This window comes from Ostrea edulis, chromosome 2, assembly GCF_947568905.1.
Source record: "Ostrea edulis chromosome 2, xbOstEdul1.1, whole genome shotgun sequence".
Taxonomy (NCBI): domain Eukaryota; kingdom Metazoa; phylum Mollusca; class Bivalvia; order Ostreida; family Ostreidae; genus Ostrea; species Ostrea edulis.
In genome coordinates this window covers 2,064,035-2,089,619 of record NC_079165.1, presented here as the reverse complement: position 1 = coordinate 2,089,619, position 25,585 = coordinate 2,064,035, and the positions used below count along the sequence as shown (strand labels likewise).

The 25,585-nt window shown below is 36.4% G+C and overlaps 1 protein-coding gene across 1 annotated transcript; it reads right to left on the bottom strand.

The window, feature by feature from the left end:
- Positions 1-25,484, bottom strand: LOC125682538 (ammonium transporter Rh type A-like). The gene is made up of 10 exons (XM_048923176.2): positions 25,246-25,484; positions 11,973-12,147; positions 9,201-9,351; positions 8,028-8,172; positions 7,573-7,736; positions 5,065-5,202; positions 4,851-4,984; positions 3,393-3,553; positions 1,540-1,696; positions 1-866 (listed from the first exon to the last, which is right to left on the bottom strand). The coding sequence occupies exons 1-10, from the start codon at positions 25,394-25,396 to the stop codon at positions 854-856; spliced, it is 1,389 nt and encodes a 462-aa protein (XP_048779133.2). The 5' UTR covers positions 25,397-25,484; the 3' UTR covers positions 1-853.
- Positions 25,485-25,585: the final 101 nt, after the last annotated feature.

Genomic DNA, 25,585 nt, shown 5'->3' with positions numbered 1-25,585 from the left:
TATCTTTTTATAAAATATAAATTTATTGATTTGTAAAACTAAAATAACATATTGTAAAACATTGATAATGAATACAAATTGTATGAATGTCCTCACGTCTACAACATTGTATACGTATTACATGTATAGCGATAAATGAAAGGACGAGAGGCTACAGAGAATGTTCAGTGTAAAAGTGCTTATTTACGCTGGGGGTTAAGTTCGCGTTTTCCCACGTCCAACATTACGCGTAGGGGGAAAATCCGCGATAACTGAATGTGATATTTAATTATATTATATCAAATATTCATAACTATACACGTGGGGGAAATTTACGCGCTGTTTACGTGATCACGAAAGTAGAGTAAATTCCCCCCACGCGTAAATAAGCACTTTTACAGTATTTTGTTAGTAACCATATAATAGTACATGCATTGTAAAATTATACGGTATGTGTTTGCAAAGAAGAAATATGGATTATACTAAATTCGAGAGTATAATACTTATATTTAGTACTGTTAAAATGTTATGTTTACTAGTAAATATAGTTCATAACATCACCGCCCTCATGTTGCCCAAATCAACAGTTTATTTTTTGTGACGTGCACCCTCATTTTTCCTTCTGGGGCCGGTCTATAGCAACTTGCTGTTATTTCAATCCAAAATAAATACTCGTACTTGACATGCAACAGAAAGAATTGCTGTGATTTTTGGTATGGACTACGTTTGAACAATGCAGTTGAACACATACAGTGCATTTGAAAAATCTGTAGTTGGCTACCCACATAAGACAATATTTAGTTAATTGAATCAGATACTCCGTTTTAAACCTCTCTACTCGGCTGCAATCCTCTACTGAAAGTGGTCCTTTTCTTTATAGCATAGGGCTGAAAGGAAAGTAGAGTACATATACATGTGAGGAAATGGATTTCTAGCTAATGCTATTAAAACCAGGGCCTAGCTGCACAAATGTTAGTTGTTATACAGCAATACATTGTTAATTCAATTAACCTTTGTGCAGCTGAGTCCAGAAATTTAAATTACGTCATACAGGCATGTTAGATTAGGCAGTGTTAGATAACGAGGGCACTAACATTAGAATACACGTATATAGGTGTAACACAAAAGTCATAAAACTCAGTTATAGAAAGAATCTTGTTAAAAACTGCAGGGGGTTGAGATGGTTGCATAGGTGGATATGATCATTATGAATTTAAAGCACCAGCTTATGAACGGCAATGCCAGTCATGTTGCATGTTAGCACCAGCAGAAGGGTAGCGCCATAAAGAGGCGGCCATTTGGGCAGAACACAAGAAGATGGCTTCGGTTAAAGTATTGATTATTACAAAAATATCAAAAGTAGAGTAAACGTGATATAAAGCTACATAAACATACAATATTCGATGTATAATGGACATAAAGATAGTGGGCGATTTGTGCGACGGTTTGTTGGATTTCTCATCTATGGTATATGTATTTACGACATTGACCCCTTTAGTTTTTGGTTGGAGTTTTCTCGTATTGGTACTTGTATTATAACACATTGACCACTTTCCTTACATCTGAGTATCATCCAGGGACTTCTCTTTGGGTTTTCCGTTCAAAGGGAGGTCATCAGAAGCAGGGAATCCGTCCTCCGCGACATTCCACAGTTCCTGGTCGTCGAACAGGAGATCTCCCTTAGGACTGTCCAAGAATGGGATGCGCAGGATGAAACCTAGGCAGTAGAGACTTTAAATCATTTATACAATTTAAAATCCTTGTTTACAAAAAATAGTAACTGCTTTGTTACTTTCTCCCCCACCTCTGTTCACATCAATCTGTTAATAAACAATTTCCGAGTCATTGTCACAGTACCTCCGTCTACCAGTGCTTCACTTCGTCAGCGTTAATCTGTTAATCTTTATATAAATCTGCCGAAATGTAATTAACTACACACATCTGTCCAAATGTAATTAATTATACATATCTGTCCAAATGCAACTCACTTTGTAAATCTGACTAGTATATCAGTAATTCTCTTAATAGATCTACCCACCTATATTTTTCTACATTTATACGACCGTAATTCCCTATGTAACAAGAGGCCCATGGGCCACATCGCTCACCTGAGTCACCTTGGTCCATATCAGAAGATTTTCCATATATATTTGCATGTAAAACCGTAGTCCCTATTATGGCCCCAAACCTTCCCCTGGAGGCCATGGTTTTTGCAAACTTGAATCTACACTATGTCAGAAAGCTTTCATGTAAATGTGCCCAATGGTTCTTGAGAAGAAGATTTTAAAAGATTTTCCCTATATATTTGTATGTAAAACTTTGACCCCCTATTGTGGCCCCATCCGACCCCCGGGGGCCGTGATTTTAACAATTTAAAATCTGCATTATATAAGGAAGCTTTCATATAAATTTAATCTTTTCTGGCTCAGTGGTTCTTGAGAAGAAGATTTTTTAATGACCCTACCCTATTTTTACCTTTTCTTGATTATCTCCCCTTGGAAGGTGGCCTTGCCCTTTATTTTAACAATTTAGAATTCCCTTTACCTAAGGATGTTTTGTGTCAACTTTGGTTGAAATTGGCCCAGTGGTTGTTGAGAAGAAGTTGAAAGTGTGAAAAGTTTACAGACGGACAGACGGACGGACGCCGGAATACGGGTGATCAGAAAAGCTCACTTGAGCTTTCAGCTCAGGTGAGCTAAAAATGAAAACCTGTAGTATACTACATGAAAGGTGAAGATAACGAACAGTGATCAATCTCATAACTCCTATAAACAATACAAAATAGATAGCTGGGCAAACACGGGCCGCTGGACACACCAGAGGTGGGATCAGGTGCCTAGGAGGAGTAAGCATCCCTTGTCGACCGGTCACACCCACCATGAGCCCTATATTCTGATCAGGTAAACGGGGTTATCCGTAGTCAAAATCAGTGTGCCAAGAATGGCCTAACAATCTGTATGAAACATGTCAGACAACATTTGACCCAATGATAGGTTGTGTTGACGAACTAGATCGTTATAACGACCATATAATTTGCGAAATGCTTACTTTAATCAAGACTATTGAAACCCCTGTACCATCAACTTGTTTGTCAGTAGCTTGCCTCGATTTAAAAACTGACTATACTCAGAACAAGCTCTTGCGTATTGAATCAGTTGAGAAATATAAACACCATATACATAAATCTTTCTATCACAAACCTTCCCACCTGTAATTCACGTCATAAAACTAACCACCTGTAATTCACGCCATAAAACGTTGTCCATGAGACATTTTGTCCCTGATACTCTATGCAATTCACGCTACATGTATAATGTCAATACATCTGATTACTTTGTCCGAATTACTATATCGACCCTTCCTTGTGAATATTTAACAATTCTTGTAGTGACTCTCGGTTCTTTCTACGTTACCTGTGATGATTCCACCCACTATAGCGATGGCCAAGGTCAGACAAAGTGCAGCCATTTGGTACCCTCCCTGCTCCATGGCTGAGCGGCCCATGATGACTTCTGTGGTGTTAGCTGCTGTGGTCATATTTTTCGATTCCATTGCGGAAAAGATAGAATATAGGCTGTAAAAATAAAAAAGATTGAGTATAGGACTATAGGTTGTAAAAGATTACAAGATAGAATATAGACTGTAAAAAATAAAAAGATAGAGTATAGACTGTAAAAAATAAAAAAGATAGAGTATAGACTGTAAAAAATAAAAAAGATAGAGTATAGGCTGTAAAAAATAAAAAAGATTGAGTATAGGACTATAGGTTGTAAAAGATTACAAGATAGAATATAGACTGTAAAAAATAAAAAGATAGAGTATAGGCTGTAAAAAATAAAAAAGATAGAGTATAGGCTGTAAAAAATAAAAAGAGTACAGGCTGTAAAAAATAAAAAGATAGAATGTAGGTTGTAAAGAATAAAAAGATAGAGTATAGGCTGTAAAGAATTAAAAAAAAAAAATAGAATATAACCTGTTAAGAATTACAAGATAGCACAGGATTGCAAGAGAGACTAACAATGGCTTACAGTAGATGGAAAAATCAGCAAGCCTTACAGATGCCGTAGAGATGTATAAAATTTGACGAGTGGATTATCGTGAGAGATATCAATGTCAATGGTTAGAACTTATAAAAAATTATTACAACCGTGACACTTGTAAAACTGCAGAAAACTCTTGACTGACTGGTTGGTTGGAAGTAGAAACAGCCTCAGCTATAGGTGATGTATCAGAATTATTTAACCTATGTAGTCGCTCTAGACCAATTAGCGGTGGTTCTTAATTGTGTCGATGCCTACAGTCGCCTTTGACCTCCGTTTATAAGGCATCAACCAAAGGAATCGCTGTTTTCACTAAGAATTAAAGACGTGCAAAATAGCTAGTGACGGTTCTCTCGGATATGACCTTAGAAAGGAGCTCCTATGTGAGGTAGGCGTTAGTACGATAGAGCATTAGTACGATAGAGCGTTAGTACGATAGAGCGTTAGTACGATAGAGCATTAGTACGATAGAGCGTTAGTACGATAGAGCGTTAGTACGATAGAGCATTAGTACGATAGAGCGTTAGTACGATAGAGCGTTAGTACGATAGAGCATTCACTACTACGGTCCTAAGCACCAGACATAGACCACCTACTGCAATGACCCATCTACAGGAGTGGCATATTCTAGCATGGGACATATAACAACAAATTTAAAGCTATTTATTTGAATAATTTGAATCCATCGTGACTTGGGTTCGAATCCACACCTACCGATGGAAACCATTGAAAATTTGAACTGTATGTGTCAACTTCATTAGGTGATAAAAAAGTTCAGACGCAAAACCTACTTTCTTGTATTCCAAATTTTCTCTGTCATTTTAGACTTACCTGTTTCCCCAGGTCTCCTTGCTGGATAAAGCGGCAGCTACAGCACCTGCTAAAGCAGCTAATATTCCCGGCATGCCATGCAGATTGTTAACTCCACAGGTGTCATGGATTTTAAGTTTTGATGAAAGTGCAGGCTGGATAATCAAAATGATGGATAAGTAACACAGAAATAACTTTTTATTTAAAACAATGAAAAGTAGAGGGAGAGACTCACCGTTAAGAATTTGTACCCTAGAGTGGAGATGACTCCAGCGATGGCGCCGAGCAGCATGGCACCCCATGGCTGGATGGGCATATGAGCGGAAGTTCCTACAGCAACACCGCCTGCTAAGGTAGCGTTCTGAATGTGCACCTAAACAATGAAATACTTATAATGCTATTCCATTCTGACTATGTTAAGACAAGGAGGAAACCGTTATAGTGCTATTCCATTCTGACTATGTTAAGACAGGGAGAAAACCGTTATATTGATATTCCATTTTGACTATGTCAAGACAAGGAGGAAATCCGTTATATTGATATTCCATTCTGACTATGTCAAGACGAGAAGGAAACCCTTATATTGATATCCTACTCTGACTATGTTAAGACAAGGAGGAAACCGCTATAATGCTATTCCATTCTGACAATGTCAAGGCACACAAGAAAACAGATGTATCACTATTTTATTCTGACTATTCATAGACAGTTGATAAACAGTGATACCAGTATTCCTAGATAATAAGAAAATAGTTGTAGCAAGAATTGTACTCCTTTAGTAGCTGACCTGTTTTTATATTCTTGTGAGCCAATATTTATTCAAAACCTTCTATATGAGAAGAAAACTCTTGTTGTGGCTTTCAACTCAACATTCAGATATACTAACGACGTTTTATCTATCAACAATTATCATTTTCACTTATATTGGTTCGATATATCCCAGTAAGCTCGAAATAAAAACCACTACAAAGTCGTCCACATCTACTTCATATTTGAATATTTTATTGAGTATAGATGTTAACGGCAAACTGAAGATTCAACTTTATAACAATCTGGTGACTTCAGCTTTTTCATCAGAGGAAAGTAATTTCTTCGTCATTATTCCATTCTAACCCTTTCCAAGGCAACAAGAAAAAGTTGTATTATTATTTTAGTCTGACTCTCCCTAGACAGGAGAATAGAAACCCCATCTCTGGTGTGTCCACAGATTCGTGTTAACCTGTATTCTATATAGGGATTAATAAATAAATTCATAGCCAACAGTTGTATAACTATATTCTGACTTTCCCTAATGAACTGAAAACAGTTGTATCATCATATTCTGACTTTCCCTAATGAACTGAAAACAGTTGTATCATCATATTCTGACTTTCCCTAGACAACAGAAACAGTTGTATCATCATATTCTGACTTTCCCTAGACAACAGAAACAGTTGTATCATCATATTCTGACTTTCCCTAGACAACAGAAAGCAGCTGTATCATTATAACTCCGAATTTACCTACACAATAGGACAATCGTTTATTTCAACATTGTTAGAAATCTATCATTTAGACTATATCCTAGTTTTATGTGCTATCTTTAACAATTTGAAACTGATCATTGAGTTGACAAATTGTGGTAGCTTTCAAACGGGAACATGACACTGGTAATGTTAATTATCTACACAGATAACTGTAATACTATAACAGCAACTTCTTGCTTATTCATTTGGCCATTGTATAAGATTTAATCTGTTTCGAATGACTATCAGAGACGGCCACGTCTTCATACACATCTCAATGAAAGCTAAAGTAACGGCCCCTAGATATATTCACTATTCATTCATGCATGATCAGCATGGGTATAAGTGTGCTCTTTTGTGGGTCACCTGCACTTAACATTGTCTCCTTAGGGCGAATGTTTGATATGTAATGTAAAAGATATCAAAAGATGTATTGATTGTAAAAATGTTATCGACCTCATTTGCTCTAAAAACGAGGTCATAACAGAACGACAAGGTTCAGCTAAATCTGTTATTGTTAACCAACAAAATCCGCATTGATTTATGGCACAAACATGTTTTGAAGGTGACAGCTTGCACTAACGTACTGATGAGAATCCGACACAAATGGAATTTTAGATGAAATCCGATATAAAATCTCTTAATATGGGTGAATTCTTCGTACCGTTTTTTTGCAGAAATTGCTGTAGAGAAACTCGCAGCTTCTCCCATGTGTGAAACCAATCCTTATTCTGTGACCATAATTAACCCATTTTCACAGAATTCAACAAAAGTTTAGTTGACGAGCTGCGAAAATTTTAAATTTGACACTCCGTGGAAGAGATCTCCTTTTGTGTGATGGTATAATTATCTGGGATTTTGGAAATTCACGCTGAGAGAGTTTCGCATAATCATGTTTGGTTAACATCATTTGCAATTCATAATATCACTGTTTTACATACTGAATCTTAAGGTCAACTGAGGTTAACTTTTTGTTCGCCTTTTCTCGAACTATCACGACGATTTTTCTTTGATAACAGTCAATCAAGACTTATTCATATGCTGTACATATCGTGACGGGTGTCAATTGATTATGATCCTGGAATGGTGGAAGATAGCCTATACTACAAAAGTTCATTCAATGTTTATTTCTTGCGATGGCCCCATGCCAGTATCTCTTTTGCTGGGACCATGTGTAACTGCACGTGCTTGTCACTTGCTGCTCAATGAGAAACGAGTGGTCGAACTTCGCAACTCACCATTTCAAATTTCCCGCGTTTGTCTATGAGTGATGAGACGATGAATGTGCAGACGGCGCAGGTGAGGAGGGAGAGGTATGTGTTGATGACTGCACGGTGTTGCTGGTCTCCTTCTACCGCTCCTCCATTAAAGCTGGGCCAGTACAACCAGAGAAACACGGTACCTAAATATGACAATCAGTTCGACTACTTCAAAGAACAGCTAATGAATGTGGTCAGCAAGGGCAATCTAATGACCGACAGACACACAAAACTGTAACATGATCTTTGTATCCGCTTTACCATGAAGGCAGAACTAAAACTAAAAAAGCTAAATAATTTAAAGAAAAATATCGGCAAAGCATAATATATGATGGAAATCTGTACAAATTTTTGTTGATCTAATTATCATTAGTCCACAATTGATTAGCATGTTTTTTTTGTTGTTTTTTTTGTTTTTGGTAGGCAATGCTCACCTATCATGGAGAATAGGTCCGAATGGTACACCGTGCTCTCTTTGGAGGATTTTTCTACATCTTCATTATACAAAACCCGTGCCACCGCCAAACCAAAGTAGGCCCCAAAGGCGTGAATGAACATGGACTCTCCGACATCAGCCGTCTGAACAGCACAAACAGTGCACAATGTATTCAGCGGAAATACTTAACAAAAGTAGTAAAAATTTACGAATACAGTTGACATATTGTAAAGTTTAACTTACATGGAGAATATGGTAACCGATGTGTTCGTTGTGTAACATTGCAACCGATGTGTTCGTTGTGTAACATGCCGGATATGGTACAGTGTAACCGATGTGTTTGTTGTGTAACTAACATGCAGAATATAGTTACCGATATGTTCGTTGTGTAACTTACATGCAGGATATGGTAACTGATGTGTTCGTTGTGTAACATGGTAACCGATGTGTTCGTTGTGTAACGTACATGCAGAATATAGTTACCAATGTGTTCGTTGTGTAACTTACATGCCGGATATGGTAACCGATGTGTTCGTTATGTAACTTACATGCAGAATATAGTTACCGATGTGTTCGTTGTGTAACTTACATGCAGGATATGGTAACTGATGTGTTCGTTGTGTAACATGGTAACCGATGTGTTCGTTGTGTAACTTACATGCCAGATATGGAAACTGATGTGTTCGTTGTGTAACGTACATGCAGAATATAGTTACCAATGTGTTCGTTGTGTAACTTACATGCCGGATATGGTAACCGATGTGTTCGTTATGTAACTTACATGCAGGATATGGTAATCGATGTGTTCGTTGTGTAACATGGTAACCGATGTGTTCGTTGTGTAACATGGTAATCGATGTGTTCGTTGTGTAACATGGTAATCGATGTGTTCGTTGTGTAACATGGTAATCGATGTGTTCGTTGTGTAACATGGTAACCGATGTGTTCGTTGTGTAACATGGTAATCGATGTGTTCGTTGTGTAACATGGTAATCGATGTGTTCGTTGTGTAACATGGTAACCGATGTGTTCGTTGTGTAACATGGTAACCGATGTGTTTGTTATGTAACTTACATGCCGGATATGGTAACTGATGTGTTCGTTGTGTAACATGGTAATCGATGTGTTCGGTGTGTAACATTGTAACCGATGTGTTCGTTGTGTAACTTACATGCAGGATATGATAACCGATGTGTTCGTTGACTTGTGCTAGAACGACCTCTATGAATGCCATTATCAGAAGTTGTAGAGGTCCTGTTTTACCCAGTACAGCTCCGAATGAGATCAGAATGGTAGCTGCAGCGAAATCGGCAGTAAGCATCCTGAAAAACAATCAAACAAAAACATACAATAGAGGTTATTGAGCATTCAACAACCAAACAAAAATACGACCCGAGACGATGAGCGTCCTGATAAAAAGCACTGACGCAATTGAGCATTCCGAAAAAGAACCAGACAAAACGGGTACTGGAGCAATTAAACATCCAAAAGAGCAAACAAAACACGTACTGCAGCAATTAACAAATTACGTACTGCAGCAATTAACAAATTACGTACTGCAGCAATTAACAAATTACGTACTGCAGCAGTTAACAAATTACGTACTGCAGCAATTAACAAATTACGTACTGCAGCAGTTAACAAATTACGTACTGCAGCAGTTAACAAATTACGTACTGCAACAATTAACAAATTACGTACTGCAGCAGTTAACAAATTACGTACTGCAGCAGTTAACAAATTACGTACTGCAGCAGTTAACAAATTACGTACTGCAGCAGTTAAACATCTAGAGAACAAACAGATAAAGACACGTACTGCAGCAGTTAACAAATTACGTACTGCAGCAGTTAAACATCTAGAGAACAAACAGATAAAGACACGTACTGCAGCAGTTAACAAATTACGTACTGCAGCAATTAAACATCTAGAGAACAAACAGATAAAGACACGTACTGCAGCAGTTAACAAATTACGTACTGCAGCAATTAAACATCTAGAGAACAAACAGATAAAAACACGTACTGCAGCAATGAAATATCTAGAGAACAAACAGATAAAAGCACGTACTGCAGCAATTAAATATCTAGAGAACAAACAGATAAAAACACGTACTGCAGCAGTTAAACATCTAGAGAACAAACAGATAAAGACACGTACTGCAGCAGTTAACAAATTACGTACTGCAGCAGTTAACAAATTACGTACTGCAGCAGTTAACAAATTACGTACTGCAGCAGTTAAACATCTAGAGAACAAGCAGATAAAGACACGTACTGCAGCAGTTAACAAATTACGTACTGCAGCAGTTAAACATCTAGAGAACAAACAGATAAAGACACGTACTGCAGCAGTTAACAAATTACGTACTGCAGCAATTAAACATCTAGAGAACAAACAGATAAAGACACGTACTGCAGCAGTTAACAAATTACGTACTGCAGAAATTAAACATCTAGAGAACAAACAGATAAAAGCACGTACTGCAGCAATGAAACATCTAGAGAACAAACAGATAAAAACACGTACTGCAGCAATTAAATATCTAGAGAACAAACAGATAAAAGCACGTACTGCAGCAATTAAATATCTAGAGAACAAACAGATAAACACACGTACTGCAGCAATTAAACATCTAGAGAACAAACAGATAAACACACGTACTGCAGCAATTAAATATCTAGAGAACAAACAGATAAAGACACGTACTGCAGCAATTAAACATCTAGAGAACAAACAGATAAAGACACGTACTGCAGCAATTAAACATCTAGAGAACAAAGAGATAAAAACACGTACTGCAGCAGTCAAATATCTAGAGAACAGATAAAAACACGTACTGCAGCAATTAAATATCTAGAGAACAAACAGATAAAAACACGTACTGCAGCAATTAAATATCTAGGGAACAAACAGATAAAAACACGTACTGCAGCAATTCAATATCTAGAGAACAAACAGATAAAAACACGTACTGTAGCAATTAAATATCTGGGGAACAAACAGATAAAAACACGTACTGCAGCAATTAAATATCTAGAGAACAAACAGATAAAAACACGTACTGCAGCAATTAAATATCTAGGGAACAAAACAGATGAAAACACGTACTGCAGCAATTAAATATCTAGAGAACAAACAGATAAAGACACGTACTGCAGCAATTAAATATCTAGAGAACAAATAGATAAAAACACGTACTGCAGCAATTAAATATCTAGGGAACAAACAGATAAAAACACGTACTGCAGCAATTAAATATCTAGGGAACAAACAGATAAAAACACGTACTGCAGCAATGAAATATCTAGAGAACAAACAGATAAAAACACGTACTGTAGCAATTAAATATCTAGGGAACAAACAGATAAAAACACGTACTGCAGCAATTAAATATCTAGAGAACAAACAGATAAAAACACGTACTGCAGCAATTAAATATCTAGGGAACAAACAGATAAAAACACGTACTGCAGCAATTAAATATCTAGAGAACAAACAGATAAAGACACGTACTGCAGCAATTAAATATCTAGAGAACAAACAGATAAAGACACGTACTGCAGCAATTAAATATCTAGAGAACAAACAGATAAAAACACGTACTGCAGCAATTAAATATCTAGGGAACAAACAGATAAAAACACGTACTGTAGCAATTAAATATCTAGAGAACAAACAGATAAAGACACGTACTGCAGCAATTAAATATCTAGATCTAGAGAACAAACAGATAAAAACACGTACTGCAGCAATTAAATATCTAGATCTAGAGAACAAACAGATAAAAACACGTAATGGAAACACTATCAAAAATGTAACACATTTTAATATTACTTACTGGGGCAGTGAGCGTTCTTGTTTTACTTTAATAACAACAGTATTCTTAGTAAGTCCAAGCTATCTTGGAATCCTGAAGAGAACTACATCATGTTAGACTTACTCCGCTACCCCGACCTCCCAGTTCCCTGAGATGGCGGATCTGATGATGATGGCCCACTGGGCTGTGAAGGCGGCCACCAGGAGATTGATGCTGACGGCCGAGTACCCGTACCTCTTCAGAAACGTCATCAAAAACCCGAACCCAATGAAGATCATCACATGCACATCCTGAAACACTGTAAGACAGTAAGTTTATTGTATTTTTATGGAAAATGGACACATTTCACATTGTTTGGATTTGTACATATATATTGGATTAGCGCTCCAATGCCCAGCATGATTCTGTCATATTTTAAAATCGTTGACTCTTTCTTGAATTAAGTTTTCAGTTGATTCAATGCAGACTGCCCTTGACTAGATCCACAAAGTCTTTGGCCTTGACCTCAGAAACCGTCCGCATTAGCTTTTTACGATAATCAAATTAAAAAAACATTGTGGTATAAAACTGTGAATTGTGATAACACTTATAAAAGAAGGGGATTAGAATCTACGTGCAACCAACAAACCAGACGATGATCACTGAGATAATGGACAAGGTTATCAACAAAGAACTTCCGGTGACAGTGCAGGCGATAAATAGAAACCCATACTTGTATGATATTTATGTCTCTGATTTTTAAACAAGAGAGTTATTGAGTTTTCCACATCATATGAAATGTCTAAGTCGTGAAAACCACTACACATCTGAACATAGAAAAAGAGAATTTATTGTAAAAGGAAGGGTGAAAATGCGACAGACCAGAACGGGATTCGAAACCTGAGCCCTTGAATGCTCCACCGACTGAGCCATCTGGCCACCAGTGATCGAACCCGGCTGGCCGCTACATTTCCCCCATTCTTCGAAATTCACACCTTGAAGACTTCAACCCAGGGTTTTTGTCCCCTGGCAGGCATTTTCACCTGTCAGTTCCAGGGGCTGATGTACAGCACCAAATGTAACAGGAGGGGAGAAAATGCAACGGACGGTTTACTTATAAATGCTCTATCCTATTCAGGTTGATATTCATGAAAATTAATGATACAGGTATTGTCCAAGGTCTGTATGAATGGGTAGTGGCCATGGCAGGTGTCATTTCCCCCACGCTTGTCATCGTTGCGTTTAATTCAGGTCAGCATTGTGTACATATTCCACACTCAGGGACAGTTACGGACACTGACCCACAGATTCAGAAAATGACGGGAAATTTGGCGGATTAGATCTAATTATGCTCTCAAGCGGGTTTACACACATGATAATATTACATATAGATTCAAAAGACTCACGGTGAAGCAAAGGTTATCTGAATTGAATAGAACATATCTTATTGACGAAACATCAAAAGGATTATGCGCAAGTTCAAAAACTTCGATAACGCTTTCCCAATACAATAATTCATAGAATTTAGAAAAATGACATAAGTAATGTAAAAAATTCAATACCAAAGACACAAACAATATACAATGAATAAAAATAAATGTTTACGGAGGTAGAATCGTTATAAATTAATGATTATACTTTAAAAAACATAAAAATTATATTGTAAATTATATACAAAAAGTATATTATTATTGTTCCCCAGAAAAACGGACACATTCATTTATAAACGACTGAAAGGTAATCTAATAGCTTAGGGTGTGTGATTATAGAATATATAGGACCTTTGCCTGAGATATATTCAGTCTGTAGACAAACATATTGTCGACGCTTTTTTTTTATTTGCAGTAACTAAAATTGTTGGTGTTACCTAATTCACTGCCATTGTAAGCGTTCATGGTCATTAGATAATATATGCCGGTGTATCACATGCTATGCAGATCATGTTCCACGGTGCCAATTTCATAATTTCAATGAGTTGTTAGCAAAAACCAAGGACCCCCAACCTATTTTTATTTTATTTTATCAAACCTTTAAAGGAAGTGGAAAATGAATACTCAACACCCGAGTCGCGTGTTTTCTCGAGTGGGTCGTAATATCTCACAGTGTTGTTTTTAAATCAAAGCAACGTTTTTTGTGTGTGAAAGTAAACATGAGCAGACATGGGGCTGATGATATAGACATTGTTACTTGTGTGGGTGGGTGGGGGGGGGGGGGCAAGGAAAGGATATACAGAGAATTCACTTAGCAAATCCAAGAAATGCCGGAAAATAGCACGTGGTATGTTAATGTTCAGTGTCCGGTTCGTTTCGGAAAGGACCGTTTATTGAAATTATTTCATTTACATCACTACAGTTGTAGCTTTTTGCAAGCATATTTGATATTTTAGTTTAATTTTATTCATAGAATACCGTAGTAATATGGTATCTTTATTAAAATCTAACAGGCATATTGGTATACCTGTAGCTCAAGTTCAAAATACATACACGTATATGTGTATAATGGTCATGATTATGATGGCCATATCACAAATATCAAATGGTCAGTTGAAATACTTTTATTCTGTATTTTAAAGGTCATCAGACAAAGTTATTGTGACACGAGAGTGGTATAAACAGTTCATTAAAATAGCGAGGCATATCCTGCTTCAAAGGCTTTAATGCTGTAAGTGATGAATAACCTAGCATATTGTTAACAGGTTCTGGGTATCTCAATGAAAGACTCTTATCAGTCAAAACCTCTTTTGGAATAAAATGCAAAATATCATTTCATTGTTCCTTTTTGAAACCATCTTATAACAGTGTGACATTTAGGCCTACATGTAACTGGGCGGTGGCACCACCAAACTCCAGAGTTTCGCCAGCCCTTTAATAAGGATATAAAGGTAAACCTTTTACACAAAATGATGGAATGTTATGATGGAATGTTATGATGGAATGTTATGCTCAGAAGACATGTAATACAAGCGCCTATGTGTTTACATAATAGGATAAACGTCTAAAGCACACAGGATTTAAACGATATTACCCGCAATAATGTATTCTTGCCCAATATTGTTGTAACCCTTCAACAAAAAATATCATTGTAAAACTGGAGAAAAGGAGAAAACTACATTACTGTAGCTAAAAGAATATAAAATACTCTAATTCATATGCAGCTGCTCACATTCGCTATTTACAACCCGCCACTGATGTGAGTATGTTGCGTTTGGAATAGGTCACTACAAGTTGTCTACAGTATTTCAAAATTAGTGTTATATGCTTACATAGATACTTACTGCTAGAGAATGCAAATAAAAACCAATCAGTCCATAAAACAATATTAAAATACCCATAAAACAATATTAAAATACCCATAAAGCAATATTAAAATACCCATAAAACAATATTATTATGCCCATAAAACAATGTTAATATACCCCCCACCCACCCCCCAAAAAACAACAACACCCCAATGTTAATATACCCATAAAGCAATGTTAATTAATGTATACCCAAAAAACAATATTATTAAGCCCATAAAACAAAGAACTCTTAACTTTTACGTAAAGCGAAAACGCCGATTAACGCGAAATACGTTTTTGTGAACAATTTGTACACATTTGTAGCTATGTATAGTTTTGATTACAGGAGGTATACTCCATAAAAGAGTTTCATCGTATCCAAACCAAGACTCATTAGATATCATAAGCGTCTCAAAGTCTGAAAACTATCTATGCTTCTCTAAGTTTGAACTATACAGGATAAAGTGTGTGAAATAGTATCTGTGTCTCAAAGTCTGTAAACTATTTATGTTTCTCTAAGTTTGAACTATACAGGATAAAGCGAGTGAAATATTATCTGTGTCTCTCGTATGTTTGTACTATACAGGATAAGGCGAGTGAAATAGTATCTGCATCTCTCTGGTATGCATATAAAGAAGCCTTAGGTAGAGAAGAGTGATTTGCACTATTGTTCACCTTTATCAATGGTCCATTTAATCAAGATCATCTTACAACGTGTATAAAGAAACATCTAAGGACAGATGGGGACATTGACCTACAACCCAAGAAAACGACACCAGGAATAGCGGCTAGACTAAAACACAACTAGAAAATAATCCGGACGACATCGTATAGACAGATATACATGTATAACACTGTGATGTATATAGATATCTGATTGTATGTCTCTGTGATAGATATCTGATTGTATGTTTCTGTGATAGATATCTGATTGTATGTTTCTGTGATAGATATCTGATTGTATGTTTCTGTGATAGATATCTGATTGTATGTCTCTGTGATAGAAATCTGATTGTATGTTTCTGTGATAGATATCTGATTGTATGTTTCTGTGATAGATATCTGATTGTATGTTTCTGTGATAGATATCTGATTGTATGTCTCTGTGATAGATATCTGATTGTATGTCTCTGTGATATATATCTGATTGTATGTCTCTGTGATAGATATCTGATTGTATGTTTCTGTGATAGATATCTGATTGTATGTCTCTGTGATAGATATCTGATTGTATGTTTCTGTGATAGATATCTGATTGTATGTTTCTGTGATAGATATCTGATTGTATGTTTCTGTGATAGATATCTGATTGTATGTTTCTGTGATAGATATCTGATTGTATGTTTCTGTGATAGATATCTGATTGTATGTTTCTGTGATAGATATCTGATTGTATGTTTCTGTGATAGATATCTGATTGTATGTTTCTGTGATAGAAATCTGATTGTATGTTTCTGTGATAGATATCTGATTGTATGTCTCTGTGATAGATATCTAATTTTATCATGCCCCAGACAAAATGGTTGAAATCTAATTGGTCAGATCTTGGTCACATGACGCCGTGGAAAAAAAAACCCCGTATCATGCGAGAAAAATCCGTATTGAGCGAGTAATTCATTGTCGGGTTCGACTTGCAGCCGTGACAAAATTGGCGAAGCGATAAGTTGTATGATATAGACCTCCACATGTACAGTTAGAGGTCTTTAACGTGATAAATTAGTTACACAGTTACATGTAGTTAGTGACCTGATACGGAAAAATACATGGCGTGTAAAAAAAACCCGTATCGGGCTCAGCTTCGCCTCGCCCAATTCGGGTTCTCTTTTCACATCATGTATTTTTCCGTATCAGGTCACTAACTCGCCTCGCCCGATACGGGTTTTCTTTTCACATCATGTATTTTTCCGTATCAGGTCACTAACTCGCCTCGCCCGATACGGGTTTTATTTTCACACCATGTATTTTTCCGTATCAGGTCACTAACTAACTGTGTAACTAATCGTATGTCTCTGTGATAGATATCTGATTGTATATACATAGAATTGTTGTTTGTTGTTTAACGTCTTATTCGAGATTTTTTTTTCACTCCTGTAGGAACATCAGCAGCTGTAGGCGAAGTGCCACAAATTTTAAGCTAAGTATGGCACTTAGGGTCGTAGCAGCAAAAGTTCTTTATCGTGCCAACATCTAGACTGATTTTGAGACCCGGCAATGGTGACGTCTTCATATGAGTGAAGGATTCTCGAGTGAGACGTTAAACAATATTAATCCAACCAACCGAGAGACCCGTGCTGTTCACGTCCTATGTCGGGCGCATGACCTAGGAACAGTCCCTACCTATGTTAAATGTCTTAGGCTTGACGAAATGCTAGGATCGAGAACCGGGAATCGAACCCGTGACTTCCGGTCACGAAGTGAGCGCGCTTCATCATTAGGCTACCGGTAAAAATGGCGGCGTTACATGCACTTAATATTAGCTACTGTTTTGCAAAAAAGCGAGTCGAGTATGCTACATCCTTGTTTCTATATTTTTCAAGGCATTCTAGTATGTACAGTACAATAGTACATGTATAATTCTATATTTACATTTAAGAAATAAATTGGATTTCTATTTTAAAAAACCAAAACGAAAATACACGAGGGTATGAACTGCGACACTTGACGTCCGCGTGTTAGCACCTCATGAAAAGGCGTCGCAGCTCATACCCTCGTGTATTTTCAGATATGAAATTCATATTTTGTATTTACAATCTTCTTTCATTTCTGTCAAAATTCCCTGCTGTTAAAATAGACCTACTACATTTATCAAAATTTATATATACGCATTGTTCACAGCACGACGAAATGGCTATCATTTACAATTAGTTTGTAAAGATATCAGAGGCATCAACATTGGGAATGTAGATATCTCACATAGATAAAAAAGAAGAAGACCTATTAAATGCTATTTTTAGAATGCATATAGTAGACACGCATGTATTATTATGGGGAGACAACGTAATCAGTACCACAGAAAATGAAGAATTATTTTCCTATGTCCAGTTATTTATAAAGAGATCTGGTCGTTTTCAGTTGATGGAAATTTCATAGCGATTACTTTGTACATACTACATGCATATATTAATTAGTTGTATATACATGTATATATTAATCAATTGTACATATATATATCTACAGATATAATTTATTATATAATTGCTTTATGAAAGCTAATCCTTTTTTACCTTTGATACCTTTGTGTTTCATTTCTTGAACATTATCATATGTAATCAATTGTCATATAGGAGAGGGCGTTCTAAGTTTTAAGAACTTTTGCTCAATCTGTTTGTTATAACATCCAGACAATAAAATATGTTCAAATCAAATCAAATAAAAAAAAGATGAAAAAATCCTGCTGTTTCAATGTATCCGATTTCTCAATGAAAATATTGACTTTTCCACTTAAAATAAAGAGTGTACATTACGACATGCCATAGCTGTTTGCATTGTGAAGGAAAATTCCCCATAATTCCATTGTTTGATATGCCTAATAGAAAATAAAACCACGAACACTTTAGATATATTTCTTTGACGACGATGGGCCCAACCCAGATGGTGATATTAAATAGGTTTTTTTTTTTTTATGTGTTTTCAAGTTTCGGAATGCTAAGATGCTGAGATATGATTGTAAAGATTGGAAGCACTATTATATTATGCTATTTCGAAGCATCGTATTTCAAATTCAAAACATGATAATAGAAGCTGGAGTTAAATAACTCACAAATGTTTACATTTGAATAATGTTTGAATTCATAATTACTGCAAAACAGTAGATTAATGTGACAGGTGAATTAGTGGGATACCGCAGAATGAAGGCTTATCTACTGGGTAGTTGTAAGTGCAGAGGCACTTAGGCTGTGACTGAAAGTTAAACGAACTACGATCAATGCCTGCAGGCGACAGGCAAGAAACTTACAACAGGAAAATAGAAAATAATGGAATAAGTACATGGTGGTTAATTAATTTCATTGAAAATTGCTTCACATTCAATTGGCGTTTTAAACATAAGTTATTGTTATTTCAAATACCAAACAAACAACAACACCAAAAAAAATAAAAATTCTTGGGGATATGGACTGCGGCGCTCCACCCCAGCATACTTCACATGACGCGCGACATTAATATACAGGAGCCACGCCAGCATACTTCACATGACGCGTGGCATTAATATACAGGAGCCACGCCAGCATACTTCACATGACGCGCGACATTAATATACAGGAGCCAGGGGTATAATATACACTTTTGTGAATGCAATCCTTTTGCATACAAGACAACCAAACACAACTTTGGTGTAAGCCAGGCAAGCTTGTCGGGCAACCGGCGTTTTAAATAACTTTACCAACAAATATACTACATACATGGTAACTGACATGAACAAGTTTTATGCAAGTACTGAATCAAATATAAAAAAACAACCCATCATTGACGTTAAAAACCGCCCAGGAAAAACTATAGATAAAATATTTGAAAAAACTATGGAAACCTGTGTCCGAAAGCAAGTGTTAAGTAACGTCTAAGGGTGAATATCGGGCCTTATCCATAATTAAATATAATAATAAAAATTTGTGCTACGTGCACTTTGTGAGACTGGCTTAGAATGACCTTACTCATGATATCGACACTTTATATAGGTCTTCCTATGGCCACGCCTTGTATTACTACGCATAGGCATTCGAACACGTTCCTATCATACAACGTTTTCCCGATATTCTTCGAAACGCGGGACAACTACATTCTTGATAGGATTTCAGATTTGCCTGTCATGAGGTTATCGGTCCAGATAATGCAAGTCATGAAATCTTAAAGTGTACTAAATCTACCATATTCAATATTTATGTATACTCTTTTAGTAAGTCTCTTCTAAAAACAGTTGGAAAATTGTTTGTGTGTTACCATTTACATGGATGACCCATTTATTGCTAGCAATTACAGACTAGTGTCTAAACTAAGGCGGGTCAGTAAAATCATAGAATAACTTTCAAGTATATTTTCTTTCATGAAAACAATTTATTTTATAAATGTGATTTCTTGCCAAGGTCACTTTATTGTATTTCAAATGTTAGAAACACATGGATGATGGTGAATTGTATTGCATGATTTTTGGAAAATTTATAAAAAGTTTTTGATAGGGCGTGGCAAACTTCGTACCTATGATATTACATTCTCTACCCAGAGTTCCGTGCGGTACGAGCACTACACTTCTGTCAACGGCTTTTTACAGAAATTTTGTAAAAGTTTCTAAATTGAAATATCCAACATTTATGTTTTGGACTAAATATTTAGTCATATTATGAAATGCTTTTGGTGCAATTAAATTGATGCTTACTGTAAATTGTTTAAATTCACTGTTTTCTGATTCTAAATTTGGAACTACTTCGCTATATGCATATGAATATAGGACATTCACGTGGTGGAGATTTAATGTAAACATGGGATCAAAATTAAGAAAGGTTATAAAATACGATAAAACTTGTGGGCTATTGATTGATTGTATCATGTTTAACGTCTCTCTCGAGAAATTTTCACTCATATGGAGACGTCACCAAGACCGGTGAAGGGCTTCAAATTTAGGCCTTTGCTCGGCGCTTACAGCCATTGAGCAGTGAGAGTTCTTTAGCTTGCCACACCTACTGTGACACGGGACATCCGTTTTTAAGGGCATCTTCGAGGACCCGTGACATTCATACTTGATGCCGAGCGTTTGGCGATGACACTATATGTTTTAACGATTTAGGTCTGTCGCGGCCGGGATTCGAACCGCATATGCGGGCGAACGCTCTAACCTCTAGGCCACCGCGGCGGTACCCAGTGGGCTATGAAAAGAGTCTTATGTATCACCTGTTGTCAAAACTTGAAAAGGGAAAGGAAACGAGAATGACTGTTTATATCATGTGACTATATTGTCAAGTGATTCCAAGTGTTGACAGAGGCGTAAGATAAGCTTGCGTAACATGTCCTCTGGTGAGAGAATGATTGTATCAGTGGAAATCTAATAAATGGTGTATTATTTATTTATATACCAGCAGAAACATAAATAACAGAGATAAGCGACCCCTACGGCGTGTTTGCCACTTAATCGGTAATTCCTGTTGATTGGTTTGATAAATTAATGTTTATTTAAGTTAATTTCACTCCTATCATAAATTGGCTTTGCGGATTATAAATCAAAAACTGCACCAAGTTACATTATATCGTATAACATAGGTCAAAATTAACTTCCGAATCATTACTTAAATATTTTATCTTGACTGTTGTAGTAGTCTGACTTGTTTCACACTGATTGTTAGGCCGTTCTTGGCACACTGATTTTGACTACGGATAACTCCGTTTACCTGATCAAGATATATGGCTCACGGCGGGTGTAACTGGTCGACAGGGGATGCTTACTCCTTGGCACCTGATCCCACCTTTGGTATATCCAGGGGTCTGTGTTTGCCCAACTTTCAATTTTGTATTGCTTATAGGAGTTATGAGATTAATCACTGTTCGTTATTTTCACCTTTCATTCTGAAGTCGGTATACGTAATTTAAATCAGTGTGTGCATTTTTACCGAAAAGCAGGTGATCGGGAGATAAAACGAGACTTGAGGAAGTTGCTAATCTCTGTTATATATGTCTCTGATACCAGGTGTCAACAGATAATCTCCAAGGATAACATAATTATCGTTAACATTATGTATTAAAGCTGGGGTTCCGCAAAGTTTTTTCTTGGGACCACTTTTATTTCTTATTTACAACATTTAATTAAGCAGAAAATTGAAGTGAAAGCAACGGACCTGCGCACAGTCGTTTCACGGTGTACATCAAAAAGTAAGAAGAAAATAAAGCATGTAAAGACTGCTAAAATAGTCAGATATTCTTAAAATATCAAGATGAACAAAATCCACAGCTGGCTTATGTGATTGGAAAAGATCATTGCCTTAATGTTTAGGATTTAAGTCAGTGCTAACTCGCACTCAAATGAACACAAATTGAACGAGACTTTTGAAAAACGTGAACTACAACAGAGAAACTGGCAAAATAGAGGGTTGTATAGTTCTATAGGGCTTGTATAAAAGGGTTGTATAGAAGTCTCTATAGGGCCTGTATAAAAGGGTTGTATAGAAGTCTCTATAGGGCCTGTATAAAAGGGTTGTATAGAAGTCTCTATAGGGCCTGTATAAAAGGGTTGTATAGAAGTCTCTATAGGGCCTGTATAAAAGGGTTGTATAGAAGTCTCTATAGGGCCTGTATAAAAGGGTTGTATAGAAGTCTCTATAGGGCCTGTATAAAACGGTTGTATAGAAGTCTCTATAGGGCCTGTATAAAAGGGTTGTATAGAAGTCTCTATAGGGCCTGTATAAAAGGGTTGTATAGAAGTCTCTATAGGGCCTGTATAAAACGGTTGTATAGAAGTCTCTATAGGGCCTGTATAAAAGGGTTGTATAGAAGTCTCTATAGGGCCTGTGAACGGATTAAGGAGAGTCAGGGGATTTAGCCGTTGTTTGTTTGCTATATTTAACATATTCGAAACGTTACGTATTGTTTTCTGGAGTTTGCTCATTGTTGTTTAGAGAAATATAGTCCAGTGAAATGGAGTAAAGTATAAAAGAGCCCCCTTGTTGGAGGCATTTGAAATAAACCTTTTATATTGTGCAATCTGTCTTTGCCGCCCTATCAGTCGCACATAATTCAATAAAACTTCATAATATATGGGCCTCAAAGTCGCATGGAGCGGTAATTTAACTTGTTTTTAAGATCTGGATGTTCATATTTTGGAGACGGACGATATAGACTTTTACGCTAACCATTTGAATACTATTAATTAATGGTAAAAATATAATGATGCTGATAACTACTAGTAATAATTATCAAAAAGTTTACTATTTTCTCAAACTTTATAAATATGTTATTGTGTTTGCTTAAAACAAAATAATATATAGAACCGTTCTGAAGATTTTTAAAACTAGTATATGTATCTCATGGCCTCAAGTAAATTACCTTATTATGCATAGAGGGAAGAAATGCAACTGCACTATCATTAGTCATTATACCTAAATTATCTTTCTGCAATAAGCTTTCAATTCCTTCTCGTTGTTACATAATACATAATAATGTTATATATGTCTCTGGTAATACATTTGACATTGTAAATGTTTCAATGACAACTGCACATGTATACAAGTTTCTTATTTCAATATACTTGGAGATATTTTCATCCTCACCATCGGTAGAGTGGTGGATCTAAAAGGTTACTCCTCTTTGGTTCAACATTTTAGCAAAGTTAGTTTTGTCATGCGCGGGGGGAGGGGGTACAAACTTAGTCCATACACCCATTTTGAAATGTTATGGATCCTCCCCTTTTGGTATATTGATTGATTGTATATTTTTAACGTCCCGCTCGAGAATATTTTACTCATATGGAGACGTCACCATTGCCGGTGAAGAGCTGCAAATTTTAGGTCTCTGCTCGGCGCTTACGGCATTTGAGCAGGGAGGGATCTCTATCATGCCACTACTGCTATGACACGGGACCTCAGTTTTTGTGGTCTCACCCTTTTGGTATAAGATCAATCCAAATCCAGCAGTTTATTTTCCTTTATGACAAAATTTGAATATGTTGAGACTGGTTGTAAGGGAAACTTGCAATCCATGTTACAAGCTTCATCTTTGTGCCATTGTTAAAACTTGTTCCCAATGATGAAGCGTGCTTTGAAATCAGAGCTGAGATCCTCACGATTGATGTAGTCTAACATTATGAATATAGCATCCTGAATGATTTATCAAATGAAAATTACTTTTAATTTTAGTAGACGGATACCTGTGATGTTGGGGTACCTGAACGATACTTTCATGCATATTTTTTTTAGCCCCTGTGAAGAGAAATCAGTTATAATTCGCCGCAGTAAACGCTTTAAATGACAACAATCAGTCCGAAACTGAAATTACGGTGAATGGATTGCTTTTCAAAAAGTAAATTAAACTTTGTTATGGAGCCCATTGCATAATATCGTTCCACAGATAAAGAAATTTAATAAATTCCTCTGCATTTTTGTTTCGTTTTGCATATTTCATTCGATTCCATGTCAAAAGAGGAGGTACATGTATACAAGAAAACAAGATCTGAATGATGGAAATTCATCGGGTCTTTGGTGTATTGGTATTTAATGAGCTAGGAGCCAATGAAAACAGCGTAGAGATATTCATAAACAAAAATTTAACGACATTTTATGATTATGCACCGTTTGCTATTAATAGTTTTGAAAGTTTATTTACAGTTTGTGTATAAATATTTAGGAAGATAGTTTGCATATGGAGATTTAGAAAAAAATCGATGAAATATAAATGATTTGAAGAAAATAACGTAAGAGGTTATGATGACCATTCAAAACACTCGTATTGAAAAGATCACTTGTGGCTTAAGATGGCGGTCCGCACTATCTACATTCTTATTGAAAGTCTTTAATTGGGACCTACAGACTTGTTAAAATATCAAGATGGTCAGAAAAACAGCAAGTGCGTAAACGAAAGCATTTAAAGCATCAAGCTGTAGTTCTAATGATTCAAGAATACAAAAAGGCATAGTCTAAGCCCAAGGCGGCCTTGAACAGCAAAGTCTACTGCTGACAAAAATGGAACACATGCCGCGGGGAAAAATGATCTGTGTAGTGGCTGTCGAGGAGGTAGAAAATCGTCTAGTCACCGACATTCGCACATACAAGAAATGTAATCCAGCTGTCAAATTCTACACGAGCTGTCCAGGGTTCGCGATATTTTGTGTAGGGACTATTTTGGGCTGTCCTTTAGCTGATGAATAGAATATTTCGTTACAGTTCTGATTCTTAAGCAGATGGACGTCTCATTTCGTATGTCTAGAATTATCATATTATATCAAAAATTGTAAGGATAACCAAACATATGTTCATTATTCATTCATCCAAGCATAACTAATTAATTTATACAATTGGTACGGCGTTAACGATTGCGTTTATTTGCACTTGAGCTACGAATCAGACTAACGCTTAAACAATAGTAAAAACGAAAATGTAAAGTATCAAAATGCAACGTAAGAGTACAATTCTAAATTTATTTTGAATTTGAAAAAAACCTCCTTACTTGGATACATGCTCCCGACGGGGGTCGGAGAGACCGTGTTCAGGGGTCGGGCCGTCTCATGATACTGGATCTTTATTCCAAAAATCACCAAGAAGACGATCTGAATAATTGCTAGAGGAATAATAAGGCGCAAGCTTGCCTTTGCCACCATTGTGGATTTCGTTTAGTGTCCTGCACGATTTACCGGACTTATTGTTTGTGTAAGTTTAGATTCAATGCGATACTAACAGCTGTTAATCTGGGGAGAGGGTGTGTACATGATTAACCAATCAGAATTAAGCTTATAAGTATCACGAAAACCTCTATTTGGAATATTTCATTTACATTTTTATTCAGAAAA

What these genes read in the sequence shown, in the direction of transcription:
- LOC125682538 (XM_048923176.2), bottom strand. Translation starts at nt 25,396, where the DNA reads ATGGTGGCAAAGGCAAGCTTGCGCCTTATTATTCCTCTAGCAATTATT. An exon ending in CGTCGGGAGCATGTATCCAA is followed by an intron (nt 12,148 to 25,245) that starts GTAAGGAGGTTT and finishes ACTGTCTTACAG; the next exon opens with TGTTTCAGGATGTGCATGTG. An exon ending in AACGCGGGAAATTTGAAATG is followed by an intron (nt 5,203 to 7,572) that starts GTGAGTTGCGAA and finishes TTCATTGTTTAG; the next exon opens with GTGCACATTCAGAACGCTAC.